This window comes from Copadichromis virginalis, linkage group LG1, assembly GCF_057382275.1.
Source record: "Copadichromis virginalis isolate Kocher_CV1m ecotype Utaka linkage group LG1, C_Virginalis_male_GT1.1, whole genome shotgun sequence".
Taxonomy (NCBI): Eukaryota; Metazoa; Chordata; class Actinopteri; order Cichliformes; family Cichlidae; genus Copadichromis; species Copadichromis virginalis.
Window position 1 is genome coordinate 21,298,027 of NC_140618.1, and position 25,031 is coordinate 21,323,057.

Genomic DNA, 25,031 nt, shown 5'->3' on the forward strand with positions numbered 1-25,031 from the left:
GCCGATTAGATTTGACCAAATGATGATCCTTTTTTTACGCTTGTCAAACAAATCACTGGGCTTTTTCAAATTAGCTACAAACTACAAAGAAAGGAGTCAGTTTAAAGCTAAACATAAAGGATTTTAGGAAGACAACAAACAGGAACAGCCACGTTTTTTTTCCCCCTTTCTCCTGGACACTTGGAATATTTTTGTTTTTTTATAAGCTGTTACCGTGTGCCACAAACCCTTGATAAGAGTTTGCTGGCGTCGAAGTGTCAGTTTACGAGATCTATGCTTTTAATGTTTTTTCTGGAATGTACGTATCTCCTTATTAAACACTTAGTAAAGGCTGTTTCACCAATATTTAATGTTCCTAGTAAGTTAGTCCCCAAAGACATTTAAAAATTATTATTTGTATGTATCGTTTATTTCACGTTTTGTTTTTTCTGTTTGTTTTTTTTCCAGCCCTCTTGTTGGGCCATACCACACGGAGGTTGTGCTTTATTGAGCTGGAAAGGCTTGGGCATATTTAGTACATGCCAAAAACTGTAAAATAAATAAATAAACATGCGTTGATTTTGGACTGTATCCTCCCCTCGTGTCGTGCCAGCGGATGTTCAAATTAGCATGTTCGCATTCAGGCCTGGGTTCTATTATCCTCTCCAATGGGGTTCTTTATAGTTATCAGGGGGGCCATATTTGAAAGCACGGCTTGTTTTAATACGAGAGTGCAGCCTCGTGGAATGCGAGGAATTCTGTCATTTATTTTCATCTGCGGTTGAAAATTAGAACCTGGAGGACTCGAAGCATGTGATTTCAATTAGAGGAGCTGTAAAAACCTGAAGATGTAACAGTCAGGCAGACTGGTGTTCTACCAGCACAAGCCATGATATATCTGCACATGCTTTTCCGTGTAAACAACATCAGGCTTCTCTTTGTTTTTAGCCTGTAAATGGAAAACATCAATGCTTTCTAAGTTAATGACGCAAATTATTTTTGTCACTTAACTCTCTGACTTGGTATCAGTGGTACACAGCTTTCCTTGCTACGCATGCACAGTGTTTTTAAAGAACTTCGCAGGTGGGTCCTAGGGTTTTTGCCAATGAACTTCAGGGCCAATGATGACCAGAGTGATAGCCTGTACAACTTGCCAGTCAAGGCAATAGTTTGTATTTCACACCTTTGCAGTCTTTTTGAATGAATGCATGTGGGAATTTGATACATTCAGCATTTCAAAATGAGAAAAAGCAGACCGAGGGAGTTTCTGTCTGTTTGATTGATTTTTAAAAAATGAATGCTTAATGTAAATGAGTTCATGCAGGGGCTAGCTATTTCCTGCACTGCTCTGTCGTATTCTGGTATTAATCTGAGCGCGTGTGAGGGGAGAGCGTGTTGCAGAGCACATGAGACGCAGACTAAGTTGTTGATCGCTGTATGTGAATGAGGCTCTTCAGCTCGCAGAGCACGTTTTACTTTTTCTTAATGCATTAAGTAGGAAATAAACATGTCTGTGGCTGTCTCTCTCTCGCTCTCATGCAACAGCAGCTGGTAGATAGATAGCAGGACGTTACCTGAGTGTGAGGTTAAATCCATTCCCTAAGTGGTTCCAGTCAACTCAAACAGCACCATTGACTTAGGCAGTCTCACTGTCTTCTGCCTCCTTTTGTACATAGCTTGTGTGATGTTAGATTAAGGCTTACCCCCCACAGCCCCCACCCCATACCGTCTGTGTCTCCCTGCATGTTTCTGAATTAATCTAAACATCTCAAGTGCCTAAAACCTTTGCGCAATACTCTGCATACAATTCCGAATCCAGGCCATCAGTCCCATTAAGGCCAAAGTGCTTCAGCATGATAAATTAGTTGCTGTCCTTTAGAGCAGGGCGATATGGCCAAAAATATTTATCACGATATATATTTGAAAATTTGCGATAACGATATAACCGACGATATAATTGATGCGAGACAAAATACAACTCCACAACATTACTAGCGCAAAAAGACAACCTTCCATTTATTTTCACTTAAACAAGAAGCTGGTTTTTATGTACATTAAAGCTTTATAAAAATGTAACAGTGCAAATGCAAATTCCTTGCTGAAAGTTTAACCAAAAGGCATTTCCAGTAGAAATGGGCTGACATATCCTGAGCATAACCATGTATAATATCCACTGAAGTTAAAAAGAGGTGCTTTGCAACATTAAACTGCAGTGTGCAGTACGCATTTTTCGGACCATAAGGTGCACGGGATTATAAGGCACATTAAGCGAAACAAAGCAGTCAGATAAATCAAACTTTATTAAACTCATTCTTCTTGCTTCCTCCACTTCTGTACCATTGATTCATTAATGTTGAATTCTCTGGCAGCTGCTCTATTCCCATGTTGTTGCAGTATATTAATGACTAACCTGGTATTGTGGATGGATTATCTCAGTTGTTCTCCTGACTGAAGTTTGGTCCGTTTACAGCATCCTGCCATGCGATTGCATTTGTCTCTAACCATGAAGAACCTTCACGTTAACTTTTATAAGTGGAAAAGTGTTAGTGTTCGTCCTCCAGCTTCACTGTTTATGTTATGCTAACATAGCTGTGTCGCTAGCGATCACGTAGCACGTCATTATATACCAGCTAGCCCAACTTCAGTAACCCTACAAACGTCACTGCTGTTTAGTTTCCTGTCTTCATTTATGTTGGAAGTGATAGCAGAGCTGTACGTTTGATTTTTTTCAGAAATCTCTCAGTCAGAACGTGCAATATCATGCTTAGGTAACTAGCGAAACTAGCGAGCTAACTTCCGCTAGCTTCCTGCTAACTTCTAACTCCGTTAAATGTAATAACTTTTGTTTTCATGGATGCCTGGAAGTTAAACTTTATAGTTACACCTGGTAAAGCAGCAATGCTGATCGTTTTATTAAAGATGAAAGAATTTAGACAGTTTTTAACTCTAAGTGATGCTGCAGTGTTGTTTGACCTGAAGAATACGGAGTTTAGGACCCAGATTACTCCCAGATTTAAGAGCATCTTAGTCCGACAAATACGACAATAACGACGGCCGCTTGCATGTTCTGCAAAAAAATGTGCTTTGTCGTGTATCTGACAGACAAACACCAAACCAGTTCCACATCACTGAAGTTGCACCATTTTTACAAACCAATTCTGGTTCATCTGTTTCACTCAACAATCGGCCATGTGCGTATGAAAACAAAGGCACTGCGCATGCGCGTTTTACTCCCATTCTATCGCGATATTTCATTTTCCTATCGTTGCCTAACATTATACCGGTATTACCGTGAACGGTATAATATGGCCCAGCCCTACTGTCCTTTGCAGCGGTCTACATTTCATGGCGTTGCTGACAGCAGGCTTGAGGCGCTTGGTGCATGAATGCTGCAGCTGTAGGATCTCATGTCATTCCGATAATGTATTGCAGTGGGGTTTTTTTTCCCCTGTTTGTTCAAGCAATTCTGCTTCCCTTGGCATATGACCTATTGCCAAACTGTGACACAGGGGCTTCATAAGCAGTCTGTTGAATAGCTTGCTGAGTCACAGCATTTTTTGGGGGGTTTTTTTGGGGGTTTTTTTGGGGGGGGGGGGGGGCTGGAAAACCTTGAAAAGAAATGGAAATTGTTGCACATCAAAATGTATTTGTATAGTGATGCAAACTGACTCTGATGGGACCAACATTATTAAAATAAATAAATAAATAAAACAATTTTAAAAAAACGAACATCACATTGTATTCAGAAAGACATAAAATAAGGATAAAGACCATAAACTCATCAGAAAAGTGCACACTGAGCTCACAGACATAATTTCTCATCTCCACAAGCTTTGCCCATCTTTCACTTACAGTCTCTGATATCTGACTTTTGAACTCCAAATGGTGGCCGATTGGTTAATCTGTGCCGAGTATGCAGGACAGTTACAGATTCTGGTCGTGCAACAAGGTCAGTTGACACTCGGCACGCCATAAAACTGGCAGGAATCAAGGCTAGCATGCTATCGCTGACGGACAGCAGCTGGTGCGTCGAAACGTTCCAAGTGGAGCTTGTCCCAGGAGAGCAAGTATGGAGACATAAATAGATCTCTGACAGTAATTGTCTCTGAAAGGGCGTGAGTGCATTTCATGAGGAGTATGCATAGTGTTACACCCATATTTGATAGGCTGTCGTGAGCTGCTAGCCTAGCTGCAGCACAGGTACACATACAAACGCAGACTTTCGAAGAACCTCCCTGTTTATTCCTATGCTGAGCTTGACAAGTGCTGCTTATGGTTTGGTGCTCTTCCTAACAGCACTGACAGATTGTATTTACCATACGATGCTGTGCAGTGTCCTCACACATCCGAAGATGGAATATCCTCAAATCCATCCAGAAATGTCCTTGTGTGGCTTCTTGAGGGTTTTTTTTTTTTCTTTTTTACTGTCTGAAATTAAAGTTGCAGGTTATAAATTATGTTTAAAAGGCACATGGTTTGGTTTTGATTTCCCTAACCATTGTAACTGTTTTATATGATTTTAGTGCTAGCCAATACTTACATCATGCTTTTGATTGTGGCATGTGGAATTTTTTTTGTTTTTAAATTTTTCCATGTAGTAAATTCAAAAATATTTTCAAAGTGTGTTTTAATTATCGAGATTCTACAAAAAATGTTCAGCGCCATATGTGACAGCAAAAACAACATTTTTTATTGATTGCATAAACAAAAAAACCTCTGTAGGGCTATTTATACAGTTTAGTTAAAAGGATTCCAAAAAACGAGACACATGTATTCAATTTCTGTCTGTTTCTTTCGTACTCTCCTGATAAAAGGCAATTTTCTCTTGGCCGATGAATAGAAAGGGTGTCCTAACTGTCAGAGAGTGACTAAGAGTTTAAAATAACGTGAAGATGAAGTCATGGGGTCAGGCAATACATTGTGACAAAGTGCATGTTGTGAAACAGTTTTTGGCATGTTAAGTGGGGGGAATTTTTCCCTAATTAGATAAAAGCTGCTTTTTTTTAATTAGCCTTCAACATTGCTAAACAAGAATGCTGCAGTCATATATCAAGTCCTAAATACATATTGTTTTTGCATAAGTGAATTATTGCATCTAATTTTGGTTTTGGGGTTTTGCAAGACCCGGCCATATGGGGTCCTGGGGGAAATCGGTGAGGGAGTTATTTCAGCGGTAAAGCTCTAGATGGTCAACCTCACTAATGGGAAGTTCACTACAACTGCTATAGATCGGTATCCAGCTCTCTGTCACCACTATGTACTCTAAGTGTGGATGACATCGAATTGTACATTACATTGTACTGCATATGTATATATGCTTTCCTGCCAACATCAACAATTTCTTTAGGGAAATAACAAAAGTGAATGGCAGGGTTTATTTCAGAGGCAACATGTTTCAGATCATTCAGTAATTTCATGTATTCACTTCACAGTAATATGCATTTAAGATTAATTATGGACTTTAGCTTGGAGCAGTGGGTTTTTATAATATGAATTTAAGTGGAGACTGTCCTCACTGGACATCTTCAGTGACAAAATTACCACCTAGGGTGGTAATTTACTGATCGTAACTGGGAATTCGAGTGAGCTAACCCAGCATTTATTAACTCAAAACGGCAAAAATAAGATGTTAAAAGATGAAATTAAAAAGCTTACAAAGTTCGTTTGTAATGCTTTTAGTCTCTATAAAAGCGTGTAGAAGTTTACTGATAAATAACTTAAAGTATTCTCACACACACCATAAGCTCAGTGTTGTCTTAGTATTTGCTTGTCCATACGCTATCACTGAAACAGGCCTGCTTTGTGTTAATGTTGTAATTTTCATGTCTCTCTCACACACGCATTCCTCCTTAAACATCTTGCCTTACTCAGTCTCATCAGGACTTTTTTCATTATTCTATCCACAACGAGTTTTTCACCAACTTTGCAAGAATGCATTTCAGAGTTATTGAATTGGTTTTGGTGATAATACTGCAGCGATGCTGGAAGATCATTCACAAAAAGATAGGTGGTATTCATCAACCATGATTCGATTCTTTTAGCACACCGTCTCACACCGACTCAATTTATTTGAAGCGTATCTTCAGTTAAAGCAGATAAATTGAAGGAACCGAGGAGATTTTTCTCCATGGGGTTAAATATGTTTATTTAATAAGGTAGTTTTTTTTTTTTTTTGTTTGTTTTTAATTATTATTAACTGTTATCCAGAAATAAACTTAAAGAATTTACTGGTACTGTTGTGATTTTAGCCACATTTGCTGACTTGTCTAAAAAAAAAAAAAAAAAAAAAAAAGAGGAAATACTGAAAAACAGACAACAGTTCCAGCTCCTGAAGGGGTTGATTTGATCAAACTCGGTTTTGTTTGGCATGAATTGCTCCCCAGTTCTCTGATACATTTATCCTCATCCTTTCAACCTATTTGACTTTCACGCATAATATGTTAAATTTCTTTTAACAAATGTATTTTCTATTTTTTTTTCAGTACGATTTTTTTTTTCAGTTCCCTTTTACAGGTAAAAATAATTCTTGTCATTAATGCTCAGCACTTTCTCACTTCCTGGCTGTTGTGACTTTTCTTAGAAATCATCAGATGATTTGGGGTTTTTTTCCAGATAAAGGAGAAACCAAGTAATGGCCTTTTTACACGTTACATCCTTTCATGCTGACTTTCATTTGTTATTTGTTGATAAAGAGAAATCTTTAAATTGAGGTATTGTTATATTACATATCAACATGTTGCTGAATTGGTTGACTTATATACATAAATACGTATACAGTAATGACTTTTTTCTGTTCATGGTAAATGGTAAATGGCCTGCATTTGTTTAGCGCTTTTCTAGTCTCTAAGGACCCCAAAGTGCTTTACACTACATTCAGTCATTCACCCATTCACACACTGGTGATGGCAAGCTACATTGTAGCCACAGCTGCCCTGGGGCGCACTGACAGAGGCGCCTGTTTAATCTATGTTAATGCGCTAAAAGTGTTCTGTAATGACTGACCAGTCTTTGTCTTTGCTTTTACCTGCAGGTTCAGGAGAGGGATGTGGAAAGATAATTCAGCGATTTCCCAAAAAGGACTGGGAGGGAACAGCTTTTCCTCAGGGGGTGGAAATGGCAAGTCATGATACATGACACTTCTGCACTCACAACGACTCAAAATGGGCTCAAGGTTTCTAAAAGTTGTGATTATTTAGTGCCAATTTACACTCACCTGCTATTTAGCCTTAATTCTTTGTAGCATAGATGCAACAAGGGGGTGAAAACATGGCTCAGAAATTCTATCATCATTGATACAAGGCAGGATGGATTCATGTTTTCATGTTGTTTACACCAAATGCTAACCCTACCGTCTTAATGTCACAGCAGAAATATCGACTCGCCAAACCAGACAAGATTTTCCCCTTTTTTTTTTTTTTAATTGTCCTTTTCTGTTGAGCCCTTTGAAATCGTAGCCTCAGTTCCCTGTTCTTCCACTACTACAAGCCGTCTGGTTCATTGTGGTTTGATGTGTTGTACATTCAGAGATTCTCTTCTGCATACTTTGGTTGTAGCAAGTGTTTGAGTTACTGTTGCCATGCTGTCAGCATAAAAGCAGTCTGGCGATTCTCCTCCGACCTCTCGCAACAAAAAGGCATTTTCACCGCAGTATTTTAGATAAACTGAGCTTTTATGAGTAACGAGGGGGAAAAATCTAGAAATTTGACCCTTCCTTTGGCCTCTTTTACCACTACCTCCACAGCACGTCTCATTAAGAGAACTGTGATATTTCACCTTTAGTGTACACTTGTTTTGCTTTGTTTTGTTTGATAGAGTTAATTCTGATTGACTGGTATCTAAATATTTCCATCGTCATTGTGACTGACGATTGTGCCGTGCAGTGCTGACCCCACTTCGTGTTTAACGGTGGACCTTGTTGAATAACACTACATGCTTCCTGGTTCAATGTTAGGAAATGTGTTTTGTGGAAAGCGCTGCATCATAAGAAACATTTGTCACAGGGAAAAAAAGAAATCTGAAGTATTTTCAGCGTCAGATGACAGATGACACCCCAGGGAATTTTCTCTTGCCCTTTTGGAGCTTGTGTATCAGATATTGGCATTTCCTGTTTCAGCTAAATTGTTTACTCCAGTTTGTTTAAACCCTTTTCACAGTCACTAATTGGGTAACCCCTTTCGTCTCCTTTTCACATTTTGCCCACCCTGCTATCTGGTCTCCATTTCTGATTCTCTCTCCAGCTTCCTGTTAAGTCATGTTAAGGGAATAGATACTAGCATGTTCCCCTCCTTTTTTCTTCTGCAGGGTGACTAAGGGGTCTGTGACTGGGGGTCTGTTTTCCTTATATGGACAATAAAATGGATGAACAAATATTTGCTTCTCAGCACTGGGAAAACTGTCAATCTCTGGGGTAACATTAGCAGTTAACAGTATCTTACTGCACAGGACATGAGCGCCTGCGTTATATCTGTTTTGTTCATTTATATTAGCTACTGCAGATAAGCTTTTAATGACTAAGCTAAATGGTTCAGGCAACCAGCAGGGAGGGAAAACAGCAAAAGGACTTTGCATCCAAACGCAGTACTTGCACATGATGCTGTCCTGCTCATCTGTACATTGTTTCATTTTTTTTCTCACTTCACCGAGGCAGCGCCTGCTCTCCTCAATGCTTGACTTGAATGTAACAACCAAACGGTTGCACAGCTTTGCCAGATTTCTTCTTTTTCTGCAAAACAATATTAAGTTTTAGCTCATGTATAATATTGTTGATCCATGTGTTTTAAAATAATAACAATAATAATAAAGAAGTAGGTTTTATAGAAAGTATAGTACTGAAAATACTAAAACTGTTAATCCTAACTACCAGCCTGTTTGGGGTACTTTGAGAATAAAGCTATGCCACCCACTTTGAGACTTCTTTGTTTCTGGGCATCAGTCAAATGAAAAGTAGCCTCCTTTGATAATCAATAAAATATATAGCTTCAAAACTTTAAATAATAGTGAAACTTTCAAAAATTGACCAGTTTCAGCTTAATTTTGACTGAAGTTCAGCTGCAGGTCAAGCGATTTTTTTTTTTTTGGAGTCAAAGTCACACTGAGCCACAGGTTCGAGACCCTTGCCTTATAAGGGAAAGATCACTGTAAATCAATACTTTATGTTATCTTGTCATGAAAGTGATCATTGCCAGGATGAACACATCAGTGGGGCCAGAGAGGTCGCTGCATGGTTTTACAATATTTGACTCATTCTGTGATCACATGCAAAACTCAGGTTTTATCTTTTTATTGCATTTTGGTAGGGTGTAAAGTTTGGAGCACACATGCTCTTCATCAGACCAACTTTTTCCTGATTGTCCTCTGATGGAGAGCAGGTGGACGCCAAACGTTACACCTTACCAAATGCAATAAATATATAAAACTGCTCTGCTCTTGTCAGTGTGTTTCATACATATTTCAGCCCGTCACCTGCCTCGCTTTTTGGCGTGGATCTGCATGTATTTTTCCTATCTTGTGACTCATGCTACGGCCTTTTGCTGCCACCAGATCTCAGCCCTCTTGAACAGTTATGGAAGATTTTAGACCACATCTGTTAGGCAGCTTTCTCCACCCCATCGCCATCATCAAAACAACAAATAAAGTGAATATTTCGTGGAAGAATGGTATTCAGCCATCCAGAAGTGTTTCAGGGAGATACTCTGTGCCAAGATCCATTAAAACTGCTGTCAGGGTTGGTCACTCGACACCTTGCTAAGACACTCTGTTGTTTTTTGTTTTGTTTTTTCCTTTAAATTGTGACCCTTCTGTAACTTCACCGCATACAAGTTGCATAATGTGGGTCAGATATCTACGCCAAGATAAACTTAGTTTATGCAAACATTTGGCATTCCACAAAAAGACATGTTTAGATGAGGTAAGTTTTTCACTATGATAGAGTAGTTTGTGGAGTGGAGTTCATAATTTATTCTTTTCATATAATATTTGAAGATTTAAAAGTTTAACATTACAGTTCTGTCTCCGTCTTTTAGATGATTTACGAAAAAAGGTTTGTTTATCTTTAAATCATTGATTAAACGATGGCTGTAAGGTATTATGGCTGCAGCTGAAATCTTTAGGATCTCTGTCACGGTCAAAGAGACGCTATTATTCCGACTTTTGTTTACGCAGCGGTATTTATAAGGCAGATGAGGACAAGTGAGGCTGTTATTCCGCCACAAATGGACATATTGTGAGTGGGCGGTTTGAATGGCATGCCGGCGTCTTCCTGTGTAACTAACTGAGTCTGCTGGTGGCCGACAGGAATGTCTCATTGGGAGTCATTATTTAGATACGAGCAACCGTGTGTCATGCAGCAAAGCACAATGCTCCTCAAAGCCGACAAACCGCATCGGTGACTGGCGTAGTTCAAGAAATGAAATGAAGAGAATGTCTCTAGACTGGCGAGTTGTTTTTTTTTCTTGAGTTCAAACCCTAGTTGACTCTAAGTGTGTCTGAGAAAAAGAAACCAAGGTGGCTCTGTTTTCTCTGCATCATCCCTCAAGTATCCTGTCAAAGATTCCTCTAGTTTAAATATAGCAACACTGAAACACGTTTAGCTGAATCTATTAGTTTAGTGGTTCCAGATGTCATTGAGGACCTGCATAGCATTCTTTTTGGGCTTGTGTGGGTGTGTGAATTTTTATCTTTCCGGAGTGATCCCCACCAATGCTTCTTCATTATGTGTCAGCCTGGACTCAAATTAAGACATACTGCAATCCCCAGTTTGCAAAGAAAGCATAGGGATGATGTTTCTCACTAAAGGCACTGAAAAAAGTTTTTTTTTCAGTGACGTATTTTTTTATTTTTTTTTGCAAAAATCACATTTTGTACTTCGAAGATATGACAGTATTTGCAAGTTTAGTTTGGACTGTTGAATAACATGTTGAATAGGATTCATATGTTCAAGTCTTTCAAATCTTCTTGATTAGAAACAAACAAAAAAAGCACCCAGAGGGGTAAGCAAGGACAGGAAAGAGGGGGTTGTTCCAGAAATTAACTTTCCTACTATGTTGTGTGTGACAAACTTTGGTCAGGGGCCAAATGACTGAAATTCCAACTTTGAAGCTTTAATGAAGATACACCATAGTGTTTAACAGACCCACTCAGCAATTTGCATTTTGGCCCTGTTTTGAGCTGGTATGTAAACCATTATTATTTGCAGATTTTCTCCACTCCATGAAAAAGAAAATTGCTTTTTACAAACACTAAGGAGCACATCAGTGGATGAAGCTGAGCACGAAAAGCATTTTGCGGTCACAACAGGCCCCCAGCAGACTAAATAACCACAGATGAGGAATGCACCAAGAAAAAGCGTTTACAACTTGCGCTCGGAAAAATGTGTTTCTAATCTTTGCAGGCAAGTGATGATGATAGGAACCAGCCCAAGAACTCATCTGGTATGGATGAGCCAGGTCTGTAGATGGAGGTCAGTGCACCTAGTACATTTCCATCACCTCGCTTTTCAGAATTGGGGCACAGCCTCATGCTATACTGTAAATTAGCTAACTTTGAAGGTAGTGCAACTTTAGGACCCCCTAGGAGTTTTCGCAATCAAAAAAAAATGTTTTAATTATGTATTTTACCAAATTTCAGCAATGATAATTGCTATCTGGGTCATTAGCAAATAAACAGAAGTAACAATTTTTCCTTATAGGTTGATTTAAAAAAAAAAATTTTTTCCCCCCCATTACTGTTGGTAGAAACAAATTTATGTTTGGTTTTCGTTAACTTTTTCTGTGAAGGTCCTCACTGAGTCGTCAGGTGACAGAAGCTAGCTAAGCAGAATTTTGTAAATATGACTGACACAGCGATGCAAAGGTTAACCTGAATCCAATGATGATGCAGAAGGCTAAACGTGGCTCGCCATGTGATTATTGATTTTTTGCTTATTCTGTTCAAAATGAATGTGGTGAGCTGTAATAAGTCTAAGGCTGCTTATTTTCATATTTCTAGAGTAATTTACTTGCACGCAGCTAGCCCATCAACATATTCAGTTATCCAATTGGTCTTCTTGTGGCTTTAGACATGCTTTTACAGACGATGGCTTATTTAAGCCAAATAGGGAAAAGACCTATTCATTGCCAATTTAAAAAATTAAAAAAAAAAAAAAAAAAAGCCTGGTCCTACAGTAATAGGTAGGGAAATGTGTTACCAATTAACTTTATGTTTAATAGTTGCAGCCCTTGCTTGTCAGTGCCAGAAATACTTAGTTTAACTAAATATTTATTCGTTCATAAACTAAAGTAGTTACCGGTCATATTCAAGATGTTAAAGCATTACCCAGCACTAGTCCTGGTGGGCAGCAGTACTGTCAGAGTATTACTTTGGCGAAAATTAAGACCGTCTGGTATTATTTTTGAACTACTGAGTTTGCTTGTCTAATTGCAAGCACCCTTTAAATCTCAGTGCATGTTAAGGGCCATAAGCTGCTCACAGTTGTTGACACCATATTGGTATCAAATTAAGTTTTTTTTATTCTTCCTCTGTTGTTCCCTCTCAAAAAGTCTTCTGCTTCCGACACACTCTTTCCTTTCCTGTTTTATGGGCTCTATTAATAGTACTTGTAAAGTCTACACTGTAAGACAACCACATGGACTTAAAGCTGTTTGATCTGATCTATCTATTTGTGAACAAGACACACAAAAGCTTGTCCAAGCTTGCTTTTGCTGGTTAAAGTGCAAAATGCTGGTTAAAGTTGTAATTTATGCCTGCATATTTCACCTTAAAAACCTTCATGTCTTCTACCTGCGCCAGTTTATGATGAAAAGGTTTCTCTCTGTTGTTGTTGTTGTTGTTTGTTGTACAAATGGTACATAAAAGAAATCAAGTCTGTTAAAACCGATTATAATGATCCCACTCAGACAACCTTTATTTCTCTTTTGAACATTTACGAATACAGGCTGCTCACTGTAATTGAAATATCAGTCATGAGTTATTAATTATGCACATGTTTAAAAAAATTATTATGTCATTACTGGCTGCAAAAAATAAATAAATCTGTTGCTAAGTAAGATGACGTTCATGGCAAGAAAAAAATTCAAGATTCTAGTGATTAAAAAGATCTTGATGTAAGGTGACAGACATAAAAAGAGAGAGGACATGTTATTATTTTGCTTCTAACGACACAGACGTTCTGGTAATTTGTTTCAAAGTTTTCTTGAGCAACAGGTTTCCAGGCTTATGAAGGTCAGTCAAGCATAAAAAAGGCACCTGACTCAGTGCATAAACCAGTCTACACATAACAGGCAGCTTAGCAAAGAACCAGTTCTATCCCTGCTAGTAATAAAGTGTAACAACACATCGTTTATTTCCCATGTATTTTATTTAATCTATAAAAATGCCAAAGATAACACAGTGAGTGTCTGCAGCTATCTATAAAACATGGTGGAGGCTCTGTCATGGTTTGCAACATGGTTTCAGCCAGTGCTGCTGGGGAGCTTTGCTCTAGTTAGCGGTGAGAGCAGCACATGTGGACATTGACCAATCAGCTGAAAGGAAAAAAAATCTGGTCAAAATTTGTACTTGCAAGTTGAAACTCGCACACAAGTGAGGGATCCTGAGCACAAAGTTTTACACATAGTTTTTTCCTTTGTATCTGTAAACAGACCTAACAAAAAAATTGTAACTTGTGTAAATATTTTTCACGAACACAAATCTTTTTTTACACAGATAGAAACTCTCATCTGTGGACGCACAAACATAACATTTTGAGATATTTTGATTTACAAGGTTATAAAACTCAGTTCACAGCTACGCAGTCTGATTTACAAGTACAAAATATTTATGATCACAATTTGAGCCCTAATCTTGTCACAACTGATGGACTTGCAGAGTTGCAGCGTAGGTAGAACTGCAGTAAAGTAATGTAAGATTTGGATCCACCATGTGATACCATGAGGAAAGGGTCTGATTAGCAACTGCTTTATTTTTTTAGCATAGTAATTATCCCAAACACACAGCAGCTAACATCCAAAGAAGAGTTTTAGATGTCCTTCAAGACACCCAGAGAACTATTCCTGAAGACTACTTTGAAAAATGCCAAAAAAAGCTTGCTTAAAAGAATTCAAGCTGTGTCATAGATTAAAAGAAGTCACGGCAAATATTGACTTTCAGTTTTGTTTGTTTTTATTTCCATTTTTGCTCTCGGATGTTTGAATAGATCACTTGCATTTTCCTAGCAGTATATAAAGAAATCAGGGGTGGCTCAAGACCTTTGCACAATCCTGCATGTACTAATCATTATGTTTTGTGTACACGACAAAATCCAATCAAATAGAATACAAAATCAAGACCAGTCAAGTAGGAAGGGTTGCTGCCATTAAAAAAACGGACTGAGTGATTACCTCATTTCAATTACGCATTTTTTAGGCTGATGCGACTGGTCTCTTAAGGAAGGGTAGTCCCACCATCCACAGTGTATGCCACGGACCAGTTTATGCCCGACAATATTTTCACGGACCGGCCTTTAAGGTGTCGCGGATAAATACAACAAAATAAAACTAGTACCGGTACCGAAAAAAAGAAGATTTATTCATAACACACGTGAAAAGACCCAGGAAAACCGAGTTAACTATAAAAACGATAACAAAATAACGCTGAAAAACGATAAAAACCCTGAAAACCATACATTTCACACCTGAGCCCCAACTCTCGCGGCCCGGTACCAAACGACTCACGGACCGGTACCGGTCTGAGGCCCAGGGGTTGGGGACCGCTGTTCTAGCACATGCCATGGCCTCCAAAGTGACCAGATTAGCACCTAATTTTGGATTTTGGAGTACTGCAGCATCAAAACACCAATATCTTTCAGAAGAATCCCTTCAACAGAGTTTCACAGGGGTCACTAAACCTGTTCTTGCAATGAGTGGTGACCCGTCACTTTATTTACACACTTTGTCTTTTTTCTTCTTCTTCTTTTAAAAAAAAAAAAAAAAAAAAAATCCTCTCATTTTTGGCTGATCTCTGACTTGACCACCTAGTATTAGTTTGGTTAAATAAAATTATTTAGAGGCCCATAAAAAATCTCTTATATAATACTTTAACTCACGTGACATTATCATCCCCTGAGAGTTACATACACAACACACTGTGCAATAGAAACGGATAGGTCTTTGTGTTTATGCTCGACTTGGCTTTCCATGTGTTTATGCGTGTTGGGTGAGGTGAAGTATCTTAACAACTATGCCTGAGAGGTCAAACACATTCCTAAGCACCACAAAGTTCAGTGTTGAACATGAGGGTGAGTCTATTACATGTAGCCTGCGGACAATGTTCTGTCAACAGACTCATTCCTGCTGTCTCCTCTGTAATTCCCGGTAGGAAAACAAAGCATCTCCTCAGTAGATGTAGCCTCAAATCAGTGTCCTTTGATCATGTGCTAGGCACAGGGCTCACCACAGTGCGCTCCGGTTGGGGCTCTGCATTTTATGCAAAAGGCCAAAGTGAAGTTTTAGTGCTATATAATTCAGTGCTGAAATAATTAGTCAGTTAATGAGAAATGATTGTCGGCAGATGTAACAATTGCTTATTCCTTAAAATAATTTATTAAATAATAAAAATATTTGCGTGTCCCAGCCCTGGTATGTGCTTCAGTGTGCATTTTTATTGTTTTTAGGTTTCTGACTGATTGAAATAATTATTGTGACCTCAGGGGGCTTTTTTTTTTTTCTTCCCATTTTCCACAATTAATTTAATCTTGGCTTTAATTGCATCGTACTAATACTTTCCACAGCAATAATTTCCTTAAATTGGTAAATGAAAGACACGTACGCTCTGCCGAGAAGGTGATTGGCTGCAGACTCCCATCTCTGCAGGACCTGTACACCTCCAGGACACTGCGGCGTGCAGCCCGGATCTCAGCTGACCCTTCTCACCCTGGACACAGTCTGTTTGACCTGCTCCCCTCAGGCAGGAGGCTCCGGTCCATTCGCACCAGAACCTCTCGCCACAAGAACAGTTTCTTCCCCTCTGCTGTTGGACACATGAACAATAACCACATGACTGTCCCCGCCACTAACACATGACCCTACGCTGTGTCACTGCATCATTTCATGTTTGGCACTGATCACCACCTGCACTCATGTATATATCTTTCTACGTAGCACTCATAATTCTTATTCTCATGTATATATCTCATGTATATCTCATGCACACATCTTTCTTTCTACATAGCACTTTAATTCTTATTGTCTGCACTGAAGCACCGCAGCAATTTCCTAATGTTGTAAACCTCAACATCTGGCAATAAACCCATTCTGATTCTGATTCTGATTCAAATGGCCAGTCAAGCCAGCATGAAAGTGCCTGAAGATGTAGCATTACAATAAATATTCAGACGACATTATGGTCTCACACTAGCCTGAGTCATCTCTGGTATGCATTTTCGTGGTCCTTAAAACTAAAATTGGATGTTTTCTTGATTGACACGAGGGTCGGTCTGTCACGCTGAGGTGAAGTGTTAGTCTTCCTCATCTATCCACAGCTCTACGTCTCTGCTGTTTGCCCAAAGTTGAACTTTCTTATCCCACTGACCCAATATAGTGGTCAGTGGTAAACCTAAATTCATTCTTCAGAACAGTCCTTGAAAATTCTGTCGACAGGATATGCAGCATATGCAGCACATCTAGGCTAAAAAGTAGGAATGAATAAATCAAGTAACTATGATATAAATGACTTTGTCAAATGTTGGCATGTGGAGTTATTGCAGCAAATACAGTTTTAACCTTTTAACCTTTTTTCCCCTTTACAAGCCTGTGGTTTGGTTAACATTTGTCCCAACGACACATTACTTTGTTACTTAGTAATTTTTTGCAGGTTAGTGATACTAATACCATACCTCTGAAAATACTTAATTCCATAGGCATTTTAAGCAGTATATGTACCACGGATGGTTGTCAAAAAAAAGATACTTTGTTACTAATTGATACTAAAAAGTCACGGATCAGATTAGATACTCCTTTACTCATTTGTAACAGTATTGAATTCAAAAGCCTGTAGCTAACAATCAGCCTCTCTCCTCACTAGCAGCTGAACACATAAACAGTAGCACAGCAAACTTGGCAAAGCATCTTACAGACCAACACCCCAGTCTTTATGAGGAATTTTATGAAGTCAAGCCCAGTTATCATAAACTTCCCTGTCCAGTACATACTTTAACATTAGCTGTTTAGCTATTTGTAATTAGCACATAAGGCATCCGTTAAGTAAGGTAGCATGCGCTGTAGCAGCTAATGATGTGGGGGCTGAGGAGCAAACATTATCAGTTAGTCAGTTCTGATCATCTGCTGTGTTAAACACAAGACATAGTGTTATATTAACTTCATACCTCAATTATTTTTGTTGAAGGGTGTTATACTTCTGAAAGTCTAAGATTGAAATCAAGACAGGTTTACTAGCAACAAAACTAAATCGGTGACAGCCTACCTTAAAAACTCCAATTGACTTTCCCTTTTTTTCTCTCTAGCTACACCTGTGATTTCTAAGCATTTTAGAAATCAGTTTGTCTATCCAAGCTGTGGTTTTGCATTGGCTATGCTTCGATACTGAGACAAGGTCTAACTTCCGATACTGAGTTCTAAGAAGTATAACTGCTATTTTATGAACTTTTTTTTCTTGTGTTTTTGGAAATTCCTTGTTTCAGTTTACAAGTTGTAGGGATTGTAGTGCATATGGTGCTCTTGGAGGCATTGCAATTTCTGTCCTGCATCCAAACAACACTAAATCACATGTGCTCCTACAGTAGGCTAATCCAAGGCTGGCTGATAACAGAGAGACACTAGGATAAGTTGGAGAAAGGTTACTGTACTCTGTGTTCTGTTGTTGAAAAGGCTGCATTTTTTCCTGTGGCATATACAGTAAATGCAAACACACAGAGTACCTGCATCAAATGCAGAGAAGTACATGTATTGTAACAGCAAATGATCTTACAACAGAGATTTTTGGGATTTTTTTTTTTTTGTTTCTCTGCTTGTTGTTGTTCAAACATTAAACTTCAGGGCCCATCTTCCTTTAAAGGAATGTGACCTGACTTGACCAGACTCACATGTGTCATGTCTCTTGTCTAGAACTTTAACTTGTTGAACTCTTGCTTTTCCTCCAAATCCCTGCTGTAATGAGAAACAAGGCTTCACTTCCAGAAAAGATGCTCAAGTTATTAGAAAAATGTGAACTGCAAGTGTCATGTGTGGATAGTTTATGTCCACTGGGCCAGAGTACAAATGGTGAAATTCTAACTGAAATTTAAAATATGGTTTTAATTAGAGATATTCTCAGGAAGACGAAGTCTTGGACCTGACTGCAGCAAGACCTGGGCTGCGCCCCCCCTTAAGTAAAAATGTTCCTTGAAATCATAGTGAAACTCAAATTTAGTCCACTGCACAAAAAAACAGAAAGTCGTAACTTAAACTGTGTTTAAGTTATTTGTTGTTATAACAAAAAGACAAAAAACCTGAAAAAAAATATTTTCTCTGCTGATCCAGTAGAGTTGTTAAGATATCTGCCACCGTTTCGTTTTAGTTGCTGGTAGACTTTTCTCCACTTCAATTTGGGACTTTAAAAAGTTTTAGGCTTCTTTTAAACACCCTCCTGGTGAAAGTACTGCTACAACATCACCCAACACACAAACAAACAGAGTCTTTAAGTCTTATGTTTAAGGTTAAAATGTTCACTGTAAATATTTGTTTTCTCGTCATCTTGCTCTTGTCCTGCAAAGGACTTAAGCAATGAAAATGGAAAAAAAAAAAAACCCTCAATGGAAGTGTTTTTCAACTGGCAGAATCATATAGATGATCTTTACAATGACTATACAATAGCAACCACCTTCGTAGATTAAATCTGGAATTTATTTTTGAAGCAAACTCCTCCCGTACTCGTTGTTTTCTTTTGACTGTTATGTGTGGCTGAAATATATAAGAGCAATATTAACCGTATTGCTAGTTCTACTCACCTCATAGAGCTTGGCAATATGGCTAAGAAAAATCTGACCTTGATATAATATGATATGATAAAGAGACTGAATATTTATTTGTAAGACAACAAACCCAATTTTTGTGCATGAAGAAAAAGAATTTAACAAAAGGAGTACAGCATGATAACAGTGGTATGCTGGGTGAACTTTACTCCCTCTAAGAAGCAGCAGTTTCGACCCTTATGGGAAGTAAGTGACTCGTTTACCTGCACTAAGCTGCAGTTGTAGTGCAGCGTATTGAGGTTCAGAGATCTGCCACAAAGTGTTTCGATAGAAACTGTTATTGAGAAGAGTTGCATGCCATTTTTTTCTTCCTCAGAGAGGCGATAAAGGCCCTGATTGTCCAGTGTTATGTTGCATATCGTCTCCACCCATCTAGGAGCCAAGATAAAAGTAAAGACGCTTCACAGGAAGGGTAACGTGAGTGCACACACAGCGATTAGAACGAGAGCCCTAGAATGTTTTGTACTGATAAAATATAGTCGATTAAAAACACAAAAACATGATTACTTGTTTAGCATTGTTCAAGAATATTCAATATTCTAACTATGGGAATATAGTATATAAAATAAAAATGATCTATTAAATAGCACCCAGTGACATCTATGTCATATATGTACGTCCAGCTCTACAGGTTAGGCAATATAATAAGCACAAATGAAAGAAGCGTATTCTGCTTTAATGCCTTAAAAATCTCTTTTAATCCATCAAGTGTCTTAAAGTTTAAGATTTTAGCCAAACATAACTGAAGCTTTTTGTCTCATATCTAACCAGAACACCAAAGCTGTTTTGTTAAACCTCCTAGCATCTGGGCTTAGGTCAAGTTCAGTTCACTTGAGAGAAGACTCACCCTTTCAGCTATGAGGGGTCATTTATCTAACCTCTCTGTTGGTTGGATAAGCAAAACATGACAAAGCTTTACTGCATTGTTCATAATCAGCAGGCCTTGTTAGTCCGATTTAGGCTAATTGCCAAATAACTGACTTATGAAAGAATGAAACCTAATTATATCACCTTATGGATTGGCTCATGTGTGACATGTCGCGCTGCACGTCAGTCTTCTGATGTTTGTAAAGCTATGAGAGAGAAACTAAACAGTGCATTCCAAATAGCCGGAAGCCCTTCCAGCTAGCGGGAAAATGGGACCATGTGTACATCAGGAAGATCCACAGATGAGTAATCAATGCTTTATGTGCCAGTGAAGCTAAACACATCAGAAAACAAAGCTGGAGTTGTCAAGCAGGCAGGACTTTCCATGATATGAGCTAACCAGGAAATGGGAATACACAGGATGAAATCGAGCCACGGTACACAGGAGAGCTCACATACTTCTAGATAAAATACAGGCAGAGCTTTTTGACTTGTCCACTTAACAGAAATGTTATTTCCTAATCGACTTCAAGTTTGAGAATAACATGGAAAGCCTCCTTCCGAGCAAACAATACATGAAAGTGATGATGGTTAATAACAATCTCACGTGCCACTGGGACCTACGCAAAAACAATAGCTGTGAAATGGTGCCAGTTTTGGGATACCACGGCTATCCTGAACCACCCACATGCTTGCTCCAAACATTCCCCTACGTGGTTACATGTGAATGAAAGTTGCTAGTAAATATGTGAATGACTACTTGATGATGACTACACCAGTGGCTGGCGACATAGCTTATAACTCACTTGTGAATTCTACTTACGTGCCTTAAATATTTATCTTTGAAATATCTCTCTATCACTCTCAGGAGTGCAGGTGTACAGACCCAGCTTCTGAAATCAGTCTCAGCGTTGTGCTTTTCAAACATGATTTTCCAGCAAAATATTCCTATAATAATCTGAACTCCCTGTGCTGAACTTGAACATATTTGAAATTTCAGGTGAAAAAATACTGAAACTAAGGGGAAACGATTAATTCCAGTCACAGAATAATATGTTGCACTAATGAATTCTTTTTTTTTTTTTTTCTTGTAGCCTAGGAAGACTTTAGGGCTCTTTGCATAGCTCTGCTGGGTGGTTGATAAACTCTGGTAGTCTCTGTGGGTTTAAGAGCTGCATGTCCTGTAGGGAGCATGGTTGAATGGTCACACCCACAGTTTATACAGCATCTTCACTATAAAACCAAACTTGCGGATGTATTCGCCACATTCAAACGAACGGTTACCAGCTGATTTTGTTCTGGTATAAAGGAGGATAAATATTACCATTAACCCACAGCCCACTTGACTGAATAGTATCATCACTATCCATAAAACCTCATACAGGATATGAACGCTGCATGTTTTGGCAACCCTACAACCCTGCTTTCACGATTCAGCGACAGAGGTTGCCGGTTGCTTGGGTAGAAAAGGAGATGTTGGTCACCACGTCTGAAGTACGTCACAGATATCATCTCTTGTTGTTTTTTGAGAACAACACCAGACCTTCTGTAGCAAGTTTATTTCTTTTTTTAAGGTTTTGCATTTACTCCACGCACTGCATTAGTGTATAGTTAGGAGAGGAACAAAACATGTTGTGGTTGGAGGACAGCAGAAGTGAGAGCAGAACCTATGGTGAGTACTGATATTTAGCCAGGGCCCCTACAAGGCAGTGGAGGAAGCACCTGTTACAAAGCTATTATCTTTCTGAGCTGGACGGCCATTGTACTGATCGACAACATCAGGATAAAGCTGTTTACCCTGCTCTTTCATGCATCGCTCCATGTGCTCAGAAATGTGTTTTGATGTGTCGTGTTTACTTTTTACAGATAACCGTAACAACCATGTTTACCTACTCCTGGGTTAAAAAAAAAAGGGCCTGTAGTAATTTGGTGCTTTAAAACCTTAAAAATAAGGCCCATTACAATTATTCAGTCCATCTGTTTTTATATGCATATACAGGCTCACGTGTCCCACATGCTCATTATGCACATAGAGACAATGATTACAATTAATATTTTTTATTAGTGGTGATTTATTTAATGCCTTAATGGGACATCAAACTAAATTTTTACCTTGATTTGCATAGTGTTTGCAGTCACACTGACAGCAAAATCCTTGAAATCATCCACCCCCTAATTTTTAGCTTTTGTTTCCCACTTTCTAATTTTAGTCCCCTTGGTGTTCCTGTCATAAAGGATGCTGTGGTAGACAAAGCTAACCCACCGCACATCTGACCTGTGGACACGGGAGGTGTTCAGGATGATTTTTATAGGCAGTGCTGCAAAATTAGGATAGATCCTGGACTGTCTCAGTTGTGAGGATGAAGTGCTCCAAGGTCAGATGCACATCTGCAGGCAGTCTAGATTTGAATGCCAGATGTGAGTGTGAACCAGATCCCGGGGAGGTATCGGGGTTCTTTGGTAGAGTAAATATAATCAGAGTCCTGCTATCTGTTGTGAGAGACACAAGCAGATTTCAAAACGTACAATAAAGCCGTATTTATAAGCGTGTCACTGTCTTTAAAGAGGATGATTTAGGTAGAAGATGATCTTATGTAATAAGTATGACAGTTATTTGGAGCAAATTGTGGCTCGATGCACGCTGAATCATAATGAAGCCTAATCCTTTGTTCCACAAATATTTACTATATGTCAAGCATATCTCTGTAAATATTGAAAGGAACAGCCAGTTCTGCTAAAAGCTTCGCCTTTTCATTGCCACGTTCTTTAATACAAGGATGAGTACCCAAGCCGGGTACCCATGCTTGTATTTTTCCCCACGGCTGTCACAAATGTAGGAACCTGACAGGTTGTTTCGGTCTGCTGGTGTCTGTTTTTCACCCGGCTTTCATTACGTTACGTTAAAGTCGGGCAATATCAAGAACTGTCTGTAACTTTCGTACATTTCTCTGGAAACCAACTCGAGTTTTTGCGTTTTACGTGTTGAAAGTCATAGTCCGCTTTCTCGAGTGCAGCATAATATGTGCTGTACTCATCTACCAATAGGTCACTTCTCATTTATTTACTTTGTGAAATCCCAAGCTGTAATTTTTGTTTAATGCAAGACACCTCGTTTGAATTGTGAAATCCTGTAGTGTTTAGAAGACTTTGACATCAGTTTAATCTTGTTTAAGAAGTTCAGTATGCTGACAAGTGATTAACATGTTCATACATGACTTATCGAGTCTGGTTGTTTCTTTTTCGTTTTGTATACAAAGTGCCAGGACTTTACACGGTTGATTTTTACTGCTCTTTTTGTCCATTTTGACATATTCCATCATCACAATGGGAGAATTTATTTGATTATGATTGTTTTCATACTACTCAGGTGGTTTTAATATCATTTTTCCCGCTTGATACTACTATTAAACAGTATGGGGAAAGTCCATGGACTTTTCTTGGATTCCGACAGGGAATTTTTCTACTCTTGAGTACATTTTTATGGCAGATTCCTGACTGAACTATGATTCAACCTATTCATTCTTGGAAGATACAGAGTCTATTAACCTACTTTTGACTGAATTGGCACCGGAGAGTCAATCTAAACTTTGGGATCCCACATGCCAAACAGTGAACATCCCATATTAACTCAAGGTGAAGCTGAAGTAGTAAGGTTTGGGTACAGGATGAACTGACAGTGGGTTGATTTATAAATAGGAATGTTTAATTCTCCAATGGGATGTTTAGTTTTTTTCCCGTCTCTGCATTTCTATTTTCAAGCCGCTTGTGGTGAGCTGCCTGGTTTTCATTTATGCAGTGTTTTTGAAGTAAAGTATTTGCCCTCAAGCAAAGCTGTCCTTTGCAAGCTTGTGGTGGGACTGTGCGTGGCAATTTAAAAAAAAAAAAAAAAACTCTTTACGTTTTTGCTTGAAATACATGTTGTAGCGGGGTCCTTTTCCAGTGTTACATTTCCTATTACACATGTGGCATTTATGAAGCACGGAATTCTGTGTACATTACTGCATTAGTGTTTGCCATATTTGCTAGATGACTCTTACTTCACTGCCTGACTTGACATTTTTTTCTTTTTTTTTACATGCTGTGCTCTATCATGGTTGTCTAAAAATAATCTATCTTTAAAATGAACCATATGTCTCCTGTATTACATAACAGGTAAAGTAAACCAGACTTTCAAACTAGCAGAGCTGAGGAGATCAGATGTCACCTAAGAGGCTTTTGTGATGCATCTGTGCTGCAGTAAAGTGAATTAAGTCACTGTAACCATGGAGAAGTGTTTGGGAGTTATGGTGTGGGAGGTTTTTTTTTTTTTTTTTTTTCTTTTGTTTGTTTGTTTTTTGTTGACCGTTTCATTTCCTGTCATCATCTTGGTGTCCTTGAGTGAAGGAGATGAGGTGTGTGGGGGGTGGACGTAAGCATGTTTGTTCGCTCGCGGCCATCTCTGGTTGTTTTGTCCGTTGCTCATCCTGCAGACCTGATAAAGATGGAATCCTGGCTAGGCTGCACGCCGCTGACCTTCTCACCCCCCGGCCAGCCCCTGACACCTTGCACTTCACTTTCCGTCATTGTGTTGTCTTCCTGGCATGCTTCCATAAGAATGGGGAAAGAGCAAGGTAGAGGGAAAAGGATGATGGAAGCACGTGGTGTAGGGCACATCTGCTGCTAGATTTTTCTGGCAGCATTGTCTTGGAATTCTTTAAAAGTTGAAGTTGTTGTTTTTTTGTGTGTTTCCTTTCAGTAACACCCGCTTTAGGATGTGAGAACAGTTATTTTTAGGAATGCAAATGTTAGTGTGTGTGAACTCAGCTTCTGTGTTTTGTATGTGTTGTCATTTTAAAAACTGCCCATATTCCTGCATTTTCCAGGTCTCTCCCTCTGTCTCATACACAAAAAGTCGCCTATGTGATTAGAGGATTGTAGAGGAAAATATTTTCCTTTTTCTCTCATCCACTTTGGGTCATTCTTGTTGACGATCAGATTAGAGGAGACAGCTCGGTCTATACACATTTTATTGCTGCGGAGCGAAAACATGCGAGAACTTTTGGATGTAGTAACCTAACCAGAGTATGAAATAATTCTCTCGTGGAGGATTTGCGGGACAGAGTTCATTGGTGGTGACGGGAACTCTTTCAAGGTTTTATGACCCTTCAGAGTCTGTTTGTATTTCTCCTAGTACAGGACTCTGAAA

The 25,031-nt window shown here is 38.8% G+C and overlaps 1 protein-coding gene across 2 annotated transcripts in view; it reads left to right on the top strand.

Moving 5' to 3' along the window:
• The window catches only part of sbf2 (SET binding factor 2), a 107,855-nt gene that overhangs the window by 11,906 nt on the left and 70,918 nt on the right, over positions 1-25,031 (top strand). For both annotated transcript variants that reach the window (XM_085454301.1, XM_085454310.1), the window contains exon 2: positions 7,010-7,095. In XM_085454301.1, coding sequence (XP_085310427.1) covers positions 7,010-7,095 — 86 coding nt within the window. The remainder of the gene's footprint in view (positions 1-7,009; positions 7,096-25,031) is intronic.